General features: G+C 38.7%; 1 protein-coding gene across 1 annotated transcript in view; it reads right to left on the bottom strand.

Annotated features, from left to right (window-relative positions):
• taok3a (TAO kinase 3a) overlaps window positions 1-13,999 on the bottom strand; it is a 67,911-nt gene that overhangs the window by 23,806 nt on the left and 30,106 nt on the right. The window contains exons 3-10 of the mRNA XM_038293476.1: window positions 12,280-12,519; window positions 7,982-8,053; window positions 7,069-7,170; window positions 6,794-6,839; window positions 5,757-5,853; window positions 4,288-4,401; window positions 3,651-3,742; window positions 3,372-3,465 (exon numbers count right to left, since the gene is read on the bottom strand). Coding sequence (XP_038149404.1) covers window positions 3,372-3,465; window positions 3,651-3,742; window positions 4,288-4,401; window positions 5,757-5,853; window positions 6,794-6,839; window positions 7,069-7,170; window positions 7,982-8,053; window positions 12,280-12,411 — 749 coding nt within the window. The 5' untranslated portion in view covers window positions 12,412-12,519. The remainder of the gene's footprint in view (window positions 1-3,371; window positions 3,466-3,650; window positions 3,743-4,287; window positions 4,402-5,756; window positions 5,854-6,793; window positions 6,840-7,068; window positions 7,171-7,981; window positions 8,054-12,279; window positions 12,520-13,999) is intronic.

The following is a 13,999-nucleotide window of genomic DNA, read 5'->3' as shown; positions in this document are numbered from 1 at the left end:
ATAAGCCAGAACCACGGGTGTAAATGCAGTGTTCCAGGCTGCACGGAGAAAGGGGAAAATTTTCAGTCTTCCCAAGGATCTGAAGACTCAACAGGCATGGATTATTTTTGTGCATCAGAAGATCCCTGCAAAGTTTGATGCTCAGCTGTTCATTTGCTCTGAGCATTTTACCGAAGACAACTTTCAAAATCTTGGACAGTTAAAAGCAGGATTTGCTAAACTTCTTTAACTGAAATGAGGGGATGTTCCGACTGTAAGGCCATCACAACCACAAGCTGTATTACTTTGTCACTAAGCTGTTGATAGCAATGCTAGCATATCTATAGTGACCAGATTTGGGTTTCTAAAAAGGGGGGGGGCTGCTTGGCCACTGACTAGACCGGACCGGGCTTTCAAACCGAGCCATCAGCTTTGGGGCTGGTTCGGGCCCGGAACGACCAAACCAGACCCGGTGAGAGCGTCAACGGGCCTGGTTCGGTCGCTCCGTCCCCCACTGGCTCCCTCCCCCCGTCCGCCGGATATCCCGGACCAGCCCTGGAGCTCACGGCTCGGTTCGAGTGCTACGTGCTCCACTGAGGTCGACCAAAATCCAGGACGATTTTGAAATTCCCTCCGGACATTTTTTTAAGGTATGAAAAATAGGACATGTCCGGGAAAAAGAGGACGTCTGGTCACCCTTCCATATCAATAATTTGATGTTTCAGTAAGTGAGTGCTTGTTGCTATGGTGCGTCTGTTCTCAGCAGCTTCGCTTGTTGTAAACCAACCAATCAGTGCACAGCTCAGCTAAATATTCATGAGCATACCATAAAAGGAAGAACCTGTTCTTTCATTCCCGGGCTTTTAACCAGGCTTTTATTATGGCTGATAGAACAGCAAATATGTCATTTTCAGCCCAACCAATGCAACACACCCTATTCAGAGACCTTAAGGACCTTAACCACCAAATACCCTATGTAATCGTTCTATGATCTCTTTAAAACCCTCGGTTGTGTTAGCAACACAACCTTCAATCCGTTTATCTGATAGATCTATAAAAACAGTGAATTGTCAGAAGAGGGGAAATTATGCAAATGGTTTTCAGCATTTTTTTCAAATAAAAATCAGATGCTTTGATCTTGATTTAATAATTTGCAGAACCCCCTACTGTTGTAAAAAGAGCTGTGAGTATATAGAGGTATGTCTTTATAATTGTTACACTGCCAGATTCACACTAGACTTCAGTCGACAGTGCTCAGTAATCTGCTCAGTTTCATGTGACCGGCCACGACTGCAAGTTGTTATAAAGACCACTGATTTAAAGATCAGTTGCGTTGAGATGATACATGTTATACAGAGATGATTTTCTGAGCGGACACGCATTTCTCCATTACAATTGGCCCATGTTTGTTTTGGTGTCTAAAACGGGAACAATGATCCGACAGCAGAGGGAAGGGAAGACAGCATTCTTTGCTCAGACAGAAGCAGTAAGGGTCAGCGTAAGAACATCGGGAACGTGAGCACCATAGCCGGGAGGAGGGTGCCAGTGGTGCCGACCTCTGGTGCTGAGAAACCACAGTAGAAAGAACTGCCTGGGCAGACAGCACGCCGGAGCGGGGAGATAAGGCAGCTCAAGAGGAGAGCGGAGGAGCTGGCTAGAAAGAAACTAGATGATAAGGACGCAATTTAGTCATCTGATTCCTGTGTCGGATCACATACGTATGTAAAGGTTGCAGGGCACAACCCTAGGAGGACTGCAGTTCACAACCCTGAAAACAGTTTAACCCAGATGTAGAGAGTAAAGTAGATAACTAATAGTGATATTACAACAGGTTTGCAAACTTCAGTAGCGGAGCTACATTTATCATTTAACCTCTTGGCTGCTTCACTGATAAGTGATCAACTCTGGCTAAAGCTTGTTTTATGCTTGATGCGTCTGCAAGGTCCACACAGCCAAATTACATAACTTTTTGGCTTCCATGCCTCTATGCTCTCTTAGTTTCTCCACCGTTCACTAGGAACATTTTTAACTATGTAGAAAAAGCCTCATGAAAAACATGGGGAGCGAGCAGCAGCTCCTGATGGCGAGAGTTTGCAAATGTAAACATCTAAAGATTCTTTAGCTGATAAATAACACCACTATCAACAGATTGTGTGAAAACTCCTAGAAAGAAATGACTGTCGCTCGTGGACGGCATGATAATTCATGTAGAACAAAGTGCTTTCCAGGATTGAAATCATTACCTTAGCGCCATACAACATAGAATACACCGTATATAATTGCACTTATACACTACTCTGCTATATGCTGATGTGCTCTGGGCACTTAACCTCAAACCATTAATGAGCGAATCTGGAAATACATGTACATTAGACAGACAAACTTTATTGTCATTTATATAAATACTATGATATAAAATATATTACATCTGACTGCAGCTGAATTTATGAAATGTTCTAGTGATCACTTAGAAAACTAGAGTATAAGACCTTTATGAGCTTGTCTCAGGTCCACATGTGACACTAGAAGGCCTTTCTCTCAAAATCTCCAATTTCAATTCAATCATCATCATAATATTGGTTGTTTACAAACATTCTCTAACAAGCCCCTGAGGCTTTTATAGAATGGTTGAAGGTTAAAGAGTTTAAGGTGCATAAATACTTTTGCAGAGTACTGTAGGACACATTTACTTATAATGTTAACGTCAGTTACCATTTAGCCACTCATATTCACCTGTATTTCACTTCTTGTATGAATTTGTAAACCAAATGAATATCTAAATCTTTTTACCCAAACAGTCACAGTTTCTTAATTTATGAGATGAACCGGGAATAAATACGTCAAAGTGCATGATAGCATCTGGTAACACCGCAGGACACAGACAAAAGAAAGAGCCATTTTTCACTGTGTGAGAGGAGATGGTGTTGCAAACAGATCACATGAGGATGTTAAAAACAGTTGGCCTGAATTAAATCTCTAATAGAGAGCTAAAACATCTGATTGCTGGAAGGATAGGCCGGAGATAATCTATTAACATTCACAAAGGAGCTCCAAGGTTCAAAGCTCAAACAAATCTCATTAAAACCATGATGAACATCTGGTTTAAACCCAAAAAGGAAAAAGAAGTCAACTAAACTACAGAATCATGTAGTTCATTTTTATTTAACCCCCTCAGTTTGATAGCCCTAAATAAAACCCACTTGCATCTAAAAGGGGCCTAACTAAGCTCAGCTGCTGTGTGAAAGCCTCAGAGGTTTGTCAGAGATCACTGTGAACATCATCTGAAAAAGGAAAGAGCATAAAACGACTGCAGGAACATTATTGGCTTAAAATCCACAACTATTAATTTAGGGGAAAGTGAAAAGAAGCGTTATGGTCGTCTTTCAACTCACCACTCATTTGACTGCAGCGTGGGAGAGTCGTTCTGTGCGATGTGATATAAGGCACTCATGGCGTTCATGTTGAACAAGGGAGGTTTACGCTCCGCTGAAACAGGAACAGATGGGAGAGTGAAAAACACATGGTTTCATTCTCCAGCCAAAGTTTCTAAAAGAACCAGTCGGGTTCTCCAAGACTGAGACACCAAAGTAGATGTTGGCTCCTTGTTTTTTTCATTAAATAATAAATAAGAATCAATGCTTTCTTTAACCACTTGTTAGGTATCAGCTTACCAAGTTCAATACAGGTGATCCCCAGCGACCAGATGTCCACTTTACCTTCATACTGACCCTCATCCATGGCTAAGATCACTTCTGGGGCCATCCTGAGGACAGAGATAAGCACATACACACACCCCAACGGATGCATACAGACATTCTATTGAGTAAAGGGGGAAAAAAATCCTTGGAAAAAAAATAAAAAAGTATAATCTGCTAAGCTTCTCAAAGCTTTTTAAGACTCTGGTATGCTGTGATAGCAGCTCAGTTTCTGAAATGGGTTCCTTTGAAAGACAGTATCACTGATTCTCTGCAGAGGACAACTTTTCTAGCTGCGTTGTTTACAATCAAAACTGCCAAAACGTTTAAATACATGAATATATGAAACCTGTTCTCTGATAAATAAATTAAAATCCAATAATCACATCATAAAAACTAAAAATAGGTTTTAAATGTAGGGCTTTTTTCATAAGCTGCATTAATTTTGGCAGATATGTCAAAATGTATAAATACATATTTTGTTTCATTTTTCAAAATAATTATTTGTGTTAGACTTTTAACTGATTTTACAGGAAATGGGATGTAAGTCAAAGTAACTTTGTCTTCTCAAAACATTGAAAAAAGGTGTGTTTCTTGTGTTGTGTTTACTGACCAGTAAGGTGTTCCAACAAAGGAGTTGGCAGGTGAGGCAATGGACGCAGAGCCAAAGTCAGCCAGTTTGACCTGACCCAGCTCAGTCAGCAGGATGTTACCAGCTTTCACGTCTCTGGGTGGCAATATGGGCATGAGATAAGAGGTCAAAGGTGATATTACATTGGTTAGTCAGCCAAGAGGACAGAAAGAAACAAAAGAAAAAAGAAAAAAAAAAACAGCTCCAGGACTTTTTAGAAAGGTGGACAAATATTTTGGATTTTTTAAGGACAAAATGTGCATAAAGAATGAATGTATCCAATAATGCAGTGGATTCATCTGATAATAAAAATGTTTCACAGACAAAAATAAATGCAGTCACATGCACTGCCATCATAAAATAAAGCGCAGCACGTTTCTTTTAACTGAAACCGCTGGGTAGACACCTGTTGTTCAGAATGAACATATACAAATTTAATCAAGGACAAAAGTATCTTTATCTTAGGCTCGTCCACAGATAATCATGGAAAAGCTCAAGAAGTAAAATGATGTGTATTGGTTTTGTGTCTGAAAATATTTAAGCAGAGCTAGTCAAGTGGAGCTGCCATGCAGGCAAAGGAAACATAAAGCTATATATTGTGAAAACAATGTGTTTAAGAGTTTACCTTTCAGGTTTGTGTAGAATTCAAAAGTGTATTGCTATACATTTTATTTTCTTAACAAAAACATCTTAATATTCTATCCATACATAAGAAAATGTAATTTGTCATTATATTGTTGTGTTGTCAGTTAGTCAAGCACAGTACCATTAGACATTACCTGTAATAACTGGTTTTATACAGAGAAACAAAAAACGAGAAGCATTTGAATCCTATGACTAATGCAAGCAGATTAGAAAAAGTATAACGGTAACAACTGTTGCCGTTTCTGAGGTTGAAATGTTTTTAAACAATATCTTTTAAACGTGTGTAACATGTATTATACAAATACTGTTATAGTGGGGAAACTGTAATTTGACATATTGATCAAATGTTTTGCAAGAATAGATCATATTTTCACATACATGAAATATTTGTTAGAAAAATAATGTTTTTTAATGTTATAAAGTGATTCAGCTCTAGATTATATTTTGCTGCGTTGGCAAACGTTGAACATCCTTATTGCATCCCGTTTCTGACACACTTGGAAGGGGGAAGCTTGTTTTCAGACACTATATTCATTCTAGGCTGAGATCAGCTAAATATCACAGCAATTAAAAGAAGCCAAGTGACATCATCACCATCATATCTTTCAAACATAAAAGATAAGATTCTAAACAGCTAAAATTCCCCCAACACGTCTTTTTGAGAATGACTGTATACAGGATTGTTTTATAACTTGATAACAAACTTCATCCTTGAAAGGAGTGTCTTTACTAATCTTTTTTATGGGATTTATTCACTGCCAATTCCAAATGGAAAGTATATAAAGTAAGCAAGGGAAGTGACTAACCTGTGAATCATATTATGGGAATGTAGGTAAGCCAGTCCTAGCAAGGCACCGTGGGTAATGGCAGCAATTTCCATTTCTTGGAGTGGTTTCTTATGAACTTAAAGGGGGAAAAAACAAAACAGAAATTAGTGCACTAAAATAAACAAGATGATATGCCACATAGAGAAAGTTTGCTCTTGGTGAGCCATTAGTAAAACACCAAAGTTATGTTGAAATGTCAAAGATCATAATATATTCTGCACTGAGAACTTTGATGAAGGGTAAAGTCCATACAAACAGGTTGAGCCAGTGTCATAGAAGTACACTTTGGAGCCTAAAATAGCACATAGTTTTCATCTAAAGTTTGCTGAGAGGGTGAACGAAATAGAAAATTATCAAATTCTTAAATCTTTAGTTAAAATGTAAGGGACGTTTCTCTTTAATCAAAGGCTTATAAAAAAAAGATCTTATAGCAAATACCAGTTCAGTGCAATGATGATGAGAAAAAAAAACAAAGTTAGGTTCATGAAACAATGGTTTGATTCTAGCACAGGACTCTATTAAGTCTATGACAGATTCTATCTCACAGGGTGTGTGAGAAAAGAGCAAAGCAGCACACTACACCAAACATTCACTGCATGGGGATACCTGACCAATTTATGACTTTTAGTTTCACTTTCTGTGATAGACATGGAACTTTTGTTCTTAAACCAAGGCTAAGCTGTTACTTGTATGAAGGCATGATGTATTCATTTTTTTTAAACTACGTTTTGAAATATGAAAACTCTCACCCTATAGCCTTTGTAGGGAATGTTTTATTTTGGTACAAGATTTGAAGGACTTTGATACCTTTTCCCTTAAGTTGTACAAATAGAAAGAGCTGGGCAAAATATATGAAGACTCTATATCACCAGCTTTCATTTTACTTCTATGATATACATGTTGCTCACTAAGAGGTGGAGATACAATCTAAAAAAAAAAACAATGAGCTAATCTACTTAAATCAGAAGAACAATGTCCTACAATGCATAAAAAGTTGTGTATCTTCATATGCTCACCCTCTAATAAATCTGATGCGGAGCCCAGGCAATACTCCATCACCAGCTGAAAGACAAATAAAGTTTGGTTAAACTAGCGATGATATTTCCTGTTGCAGACAGATTACAACCAGAGCACAACCTGTATTATCAACAGAATATGCAAATTTGGATAAAGTGTTTTCTGTTACACAAAACAAAAAAAACATAATTAAAAGTAAATTTGAGAAATTAAAGACAAAGATGAAAGCAGTGTAGAACAATGCAAAGAAAATGCTTGAAAAGAACCCCCTTACCCAGGCAGTGTTGTCTTTCAAGTAGCAGCCTTTGTACTCGATTGTGTTTGGGTGTCGCAGCTGTCCCAAAAACTTAACTTCCTTGATGATGTCCTGCCACTTCTGCAAACATGATTGGAAGAGTTAGAATCAGTTCTCCAGGCGTGTTTACTCACTCAAGTATTACGTTTTTTCTGCACATCCTTTTGCAGAGAGAAAGTTTTCATGACATAAACATGGGGAAATGAAAGACTATTTCATTGGGCATGAAAAGGTCTGTAACTAACAGCTCTGAAACAAAAACCATCAGTCACACAATTTTAAAAACAAAGGAAACCAAACGGCTAGGGCCGCGATAATGGCGGTCCCATGGTTTGCATGTTTTCAAAACCAAAACAAGGCTTTATTGGGCTACTGTATAAAACCTCAAACTCAATGCTATTCCTGACACCTTGAATTGTAAAAGCTTCTTGGATGGGAAGCGAAAGTTTGAGTCTTTTAGAGAAATAACTGTAGTATGGAGTATTTTAGAACAGAAAAAATCTCATGCTAGCAATGCAGATACAGCAAATTAGAAGTAAAACCATTTAACTGCAGCGGTGCATTTACAAGTTTAATGCAGCACTGCAAAAACAATCTAGAATTAAACATTTCTTAAATTAGGTGTTTTTACCCTTAATTTGAGAAGATAAAGGAGATGCTTTACTAATGGAATTTGTTTTTTTAACTCTTAAAATAAGATAATTAGGTAATATACACTTGAAATAAGACAATGCAATAGTTTTGTCTTATTTTAAGTGTAAATTGTCTTGTTCCATTGGCAAAATGTCTCACCTACCTCCTCAATTCAAGAAAAAAAATCTACTTTTAGGAAAAATGACAACAATTTAGAATTAAATTTGTTACAGTGGTGACTTTGTCTCAATTGTCTTACTTCCGTGGTCTGCTTCCCATTATAGGACATCTTTTTGATGGCAACCACCTCATTGGAGTAGGAATTACGGGCCTGCAGGGAAAAAAAAAAAAAGTAGGTTATAGATTTGAGAGAAGGCTGAAAAGTGCAGACAGCTCTGTCCTACGACCGGAGTAAAGTGCGTTTTGTGAATCTGCTCTCTCTCAAACTCTCAGTCAGCCACAGTAGAATGCCACCCACAGCCTAGCTTAGCTGGATTTTACTTCCTTATAAAAGGGAGTTGTTCCTTTCCACTGTCGTCACACACTTGCTCGGGAAGAATTGCTGCAAAATCAGTACCTTAGATGCATAGTTTTTTTAAATCTTACAAACTCAGTGCGACTACAGCGTACTTTGACTTTGTTTGGGTCACTTTGTCTTACGGAGTTTTAGGGAACAAAATTGTAACGAAGGAGACAACCAAGAAATGTTAGAATAATGCTTTAATGCGCTTTCAACCTGATTAACTTATGGTTTATAAAAAAAAAAGGGTAACATTTATTTATCCTAATCATAAAGTATTTGATTTGCTAAATTTCATGATTTAAATAGACTGAATATCATATTCTCAAGAATTTATTTATTTATTGTTTCCGTTAGTTTTGATTCCAAACCCTGTTCAGTAAAGTTGTTTTTTATGAAATATAAAAGACAAAAAGACCACTGATTAAACCAAAAATAATGAGCTACTTTCTATTGATATATTATACATTTCACACCTTTCAGTAATGAAAACATTAAAAAGATATGGGAAACATTTTAAATCATGAGTTTAAACCAGAATTAAGTGTACTGAGATAAGCAGTTCTTTTCTGAGCACGAAACAGCTGAAAAATAATAAAGCATAATCGACAGAGGGAAATGGCAAAGGGGAGAAAGGCCAGGACCCCACTTTAGTAAACCTATATAGAAATTCCAAATCAAACAAAATAACTAAATTCTGTACTCAAATCTGGGTTCTTTAAGTTTATTTATAATTTAATTAATTAGTATATGGAAACATGATAATATTTAAGAATTTTGAAGCCTAATTACTTCAACTTAACCTTAAACATTTTAAGTCCCTACAGAAATCCTTTAAAATGTCATATCAAAAACATAACATCAATCAGTAACTGTAGATCAGAGCATTATACAGAATGTTCCAGCTGAGATTTTACATTCTTTTCTATTTACAAAACAGAAAAAAAAAGGATTATGAATTGTGAATAGGGTAAACCTGCAGATATTTCTCTGTAGCTGCTGTCTGAGCTGTCGGTCGAGATCAACATGACCATATTAACTCTATGGTGTTAACCTAGGAAGCATGTGACCCAAGGGACAACTAAGTCAGTATCATCATCTGAACTTCACCTCACTAACAAAAAAACCTTAGTGTATCCTTGTGATTCAAAGAGCATTGCAGAAAAGGCAAGCAATGGTTCATTGTCTTCCTCAATATTGGGGTAAATCCTTGTTTCTGATAACATATAAAATAACTGCATCAGCTTTCCATCTAGGTGGTGTGTCGTGATTATTGCTCTGAGAGCTGGCCTAATTGCTCATGTCATTCACCTGCCTAACTCTGCCTATTTTCCCCAATTACCATTCATCTAATCCAACTGCTTCTGCTTCATTATATAAGGATCAGTCCCAGCTATAGGAACAAGATCACTGAGGTTTAGATCATTGCTGATGCCATAGTTCATGTTTTCGTTCTTGGGGTCCAGTAGTGAGACAGGGTTTTTAGCGTTTCTGATTTCCTGATCCTGATCTGCCTCTCATCCACTGAGCTTGTCTGTTCCTGTCTTGGCTGAGTGGGGAGAGCGACTTTTTAGAGTGTTCCTGATATCCTCACTTGTTTTGCCTCAAGAGTTCTTCGGCTCTTCAAAACCACTATTGAGCATATTTCCTTTGGATAAACTTTACATGCACAAGTGCACTCTCACAAACAACTACAGGTACTTGGTTCCAGGTACTTCCATACAGAAAGTCCATATTCTTATCTTCAGGTACCACAGCATTACATGTCAGATTAAGTAATTCTACTTAGGCCCCGTCCACACGAAGTCAAACCCTGGCCTAAACGCACAATTTTTTCACCAAACCAGCCTCTCATCCTGTGCTGGCTGCAACTACAGCCACCCAAATGTGGTAACATTCAATCACAACACACACTAAGTCAGCAAGTCTCATTTCATTTATATTGGGATTTCTTTACATTTAGGATTTAATTGACAGAATTTTTGTAAGTCATAAAACTGTATTCTAGAATAAGTGCGCACATTTTAGTTTACACTGTTATGTTCTGCTTGATTTAATCTTTGTTTGTTTTTTTGAGCCACCTCAGTGCTGGCTGCTCCAGTCCTTCAGGAGAACAGGTGGAGAAGGGGTGGAGCCAGCCCATTTAAGCTGCAAATTGGTTTACACCACTTCTCATCAGCAAGAGGGGGGGAATGGGATTTTCCTCTGTTAACTTAAGTTAGGTTTTTGTGTGTTTCCCCCTTTGTATCTTCTATGTGGCCTGATCAGCCAGTATTTAAGTTTTCCCTTTGTGTCATGTAGCAGGTCTGTTTGTTTCAGTAGGTCTTTTGTTAGCCTGAGTTAAATTCTGTTACTTTGATCTCTTTTATGGGCCCAACTTTGTGATTTGTTTTTTTGTTGACCCAAGTTCTTTGTTTTGGGTTCAATAAAAGGAAGACTTTTTGGATCTAAACCTGTGCCTGATCTTCCTTTGACTGCTCAGACCATCACACATCCATACGAAGCCGGCGTTTCGGGGGTCTGTAAACAATCTTTTTTTTATTAAGCCTTCAGAGTGGGAAGGTTTTGAAACGCCGTTTTCGCGTTTCCATCTAAGCTCAAACCGCAATTTTTTTTTTTTTACACGCATGCGTCATAGCGTCGCCTCTAAACACGCATGCGCGACACAGTATCATAACAACAATGGCGCCGTACTGTGTTGAATGGGTGCTGCTCATGCTACTCACCCTGCTGTCGGGCTTACAACAGAATCTTCTTCTTCTGGAATATCTCCAGGAAGAACAGAGCAATATCGACGACATAGTTCAGCACCTGAATTTGACTGAACCACGAAAATGGACCCGCAGGGCAACCATGTATAAATATTAGTGAGCATGCCAAACATTTCGTCGCCAATTTTTGCTTTGGCACCACAGCGCCACTTACAGGCCTGGCATACATTTTGCAGCGTTTTCATGCATTCGTGTGGACGATCACATTTATTTTACGTCTCCGTCTTTACGACAAACGTTCTGGAAAATATTAGCGTTTCGTGTTCGTTTTGACTTCGTGTGGACGGGGCCTTATACTTCAGCCATAGTATAGATGTGCTACTTTATTGTATCTCTTACACTATATCTGTTGGTTGTGCTGTTCTTTTTACATCTCTTTGCAGGTGATGAAGCAGACTGAAGAGGTTTCATCATTGTCTCCCTTTTATCTCCTCTATCTTTCATCTTTTCTCCTTTTCCCCCTTTCCTGTTCTACTTTCCCATTGCAGTGTCCACATAATCTGTATGCATAAATCAAGCGGAACACTATGGAGAAAGCCATAATGCTCCACTTGTGAAAGTAAAATCTGTTGGGCTCTTTTTGGCAAAAAAAAATAAAAAATGGAGATGAACTGAACTGATTAAACAAGAGTTTCCAGAGCCGCAGCCACTGCTAAGACAGCTCCGTGTTTGTTTCAATAATCTTTTAAGTGATCACTGTCTATCTTGAATAATTATAGGTCCTTAGTTCTGAGCTTATGACATGGTGGGGTGCAGAAAGAAGAGCAGTATGAGTAAAAATAAAAAAAGAGGAAGAAAGAGCTGAGAAATATGACATTCTTTCACCCTTCCTCCATGCAGCTTTAAAATCGAAGGCTTGATGAGCAATAAGTGAAGATTAAAAATAAAGGCTGCAAAGAATGTGCCAAAAAGGGAAGATTTTAACACCTTAATTGTGATAATGGATTAATTAAGCCTCAGCCATCCACACATCATGAATAAATAATAGTAATGCAAGACAACTGGATAGTAAAGCCTATGTATATTTGTGAATTAAGGATCATCATCAGTAAATGGTTCAACACCTTTAGACTGTTAAAAGACGTTAGACCAACAGCCTGTCATTTCAAACTAAAACACCTTTTCTCTAAACAAAACTGTATTAAAATGGTAAAACTTTAAAATAAAAAACTAGACTGAACCACAAGAATGTGATCGGTATTCAGAAAGAGACAAAGCATTTTGAAGTCCATGTTTTCACTGATCAACTGATGAGGTGGCACTCACAAAGTAGACAGCTCCAAAGCTGCCATGTCCGATTTCATGTAGGTCACAGAAGACATCCTCTGGGTCATCTTTGAAGAAGAGGTCTTCCAACTCGGGATCCTTCGGCGCTCCTTTCCGTGTGGATGACGGCATCCTGGGCTGGACATGGGCTAGGCGCCGGGGACCACAGTTGCGTACACGCTGTCGCTGCTGCTACCGCCACCAGATGTCCACGATGGGTCCGGCATTGGCCAGCTAGACCTGGGAAGAGATGTTGAGCTTTCATTTAATCATCATTCCAATTAAAATAACAATAAAAAAATAAATACTTAACATTAAACTAACATAACTAAGCTTATGTTTCCATTTTTTAAAACATGTTTGCATATGTCAATGTTTTTTCATTAGGGTCTCTAATTGTTTGGTTGGTGATAAAAAAAAAGAGATTCATGATGATGAAGTTTTGTCGTGCTGTACACATGCATAAGCTTGACAGCTGAAGTTGAGTCACAGATTCATCACTTCCTCACATGCACAGTGTGTAACAGTAGTGCATGTATGCGTTATACGGACAGAGTGTTGCGTATCACAAGGTTGCAGCCGGGCCTTCAAGCGTGCATGCATCCTGGACAAACTGCTCCAGTTAGCTCCACTGCACATACAACCCACACATATGCACAGTCGCACGCCATCTCCCTGATTCCAGTCTCCCTCGTTCTTTTTCTGTCTACCATGAAATCTCTCTGCACATCAGCCAGATGCAGCAAGCAAATCTGGCTCCAAAGGCTGGCCCCACACAGAGGAGGCTGACAAGGCACACAGGCCGAGACACTAAGCATCAGCATCATCCTAATCCTCTGGTCTTAAAGGGATCTAAGGCATCACACTTACTCCAAAAATATCAGCCTTAAAGGCAAAGTTTGGTGCAGTCCGCCTCATTGGCAATCAGCTTTTTTAAAAGAATATGACGAATCTAAAATTGATGATCACCAGATTTGTAAAGCTCTGGCCTGCTTAGCTTAATTCTCTTTTAAGAAATGTAATGAGCAAAATGCTTTTCCAATGCATAAATGTTAACAGTAAAATACGAGGATTTCAGAAAAACAAAACAAAAACAAAGATAAAAACAGTAAAATTGCCCAGTTTATGGGATGTTGCTATCTTCTCCAATAAAACAAATTTAAAGAATTACTGCACATTAAAGTCGTAGGGAAAGGGCTGTTCCAACAGTTGCAGTTCTGAATTCTCCTGAGTGGTGCCCGACTTTACACAAGTGAATAAAGTGAATGTGATTGGTCGTTTATCAAGGGGGCGGGGTTGTTGTGGCGGATGGTTCACAAGCATGTTTGGTTGTGGCCAGTTTGTCAGAAGCATCTTGCTAAGCAGTTAGCAACTTAGTGCTAGTAGGTTCCCAATGGGAAATTACATTGGGACCAAGTAGCACTTAGCAACGACGCTGTCAAGGAACGCAATGGGCAGTGAAAACATGCAAGAGGAGGAGATTTTTGTCTTGGTCGTGGATGAGTCTCCTCTGTCATAGATTTGTTATTTAGAGGTGGAAAGCAGGGACGAAGATGTACGCCAGGGCGGCAGAAGCTTGGTTTGGTATAGAAGGCTTACAGTCGTACATGTTTGAGCCCTTGCCTGCAACGCTGCCAGTTCTGTTAGCTCTACGCCTGCTGAAGACACAGATGTCCATCCCTGTGAACACTGGGATGTAACTCAATGGTAAAGTAAATGA

This window comes from Cyprinodon tularosa, unplaced genomic scaffold (genome assembly GCF_016077235.1).
Source record: "Cyprinodon tularosa strain WSP-4 unplaced genomic scaffold, ASM1607723v1 ctg109, whole genome shotgun sequence".
Lineage (NCBI taxonomy): Eukaryota > Metazoa > Chordata > Actinopteri > Cyprinodontiformes > Cyprinodontidae > Cyprinodon > Cyprinodon tularosa.
The sequence above is the reverse complement of the archived record's forward strand: the minus strand, read 5'-3'. Positions and strand labels throughout refer to the sequence as shown.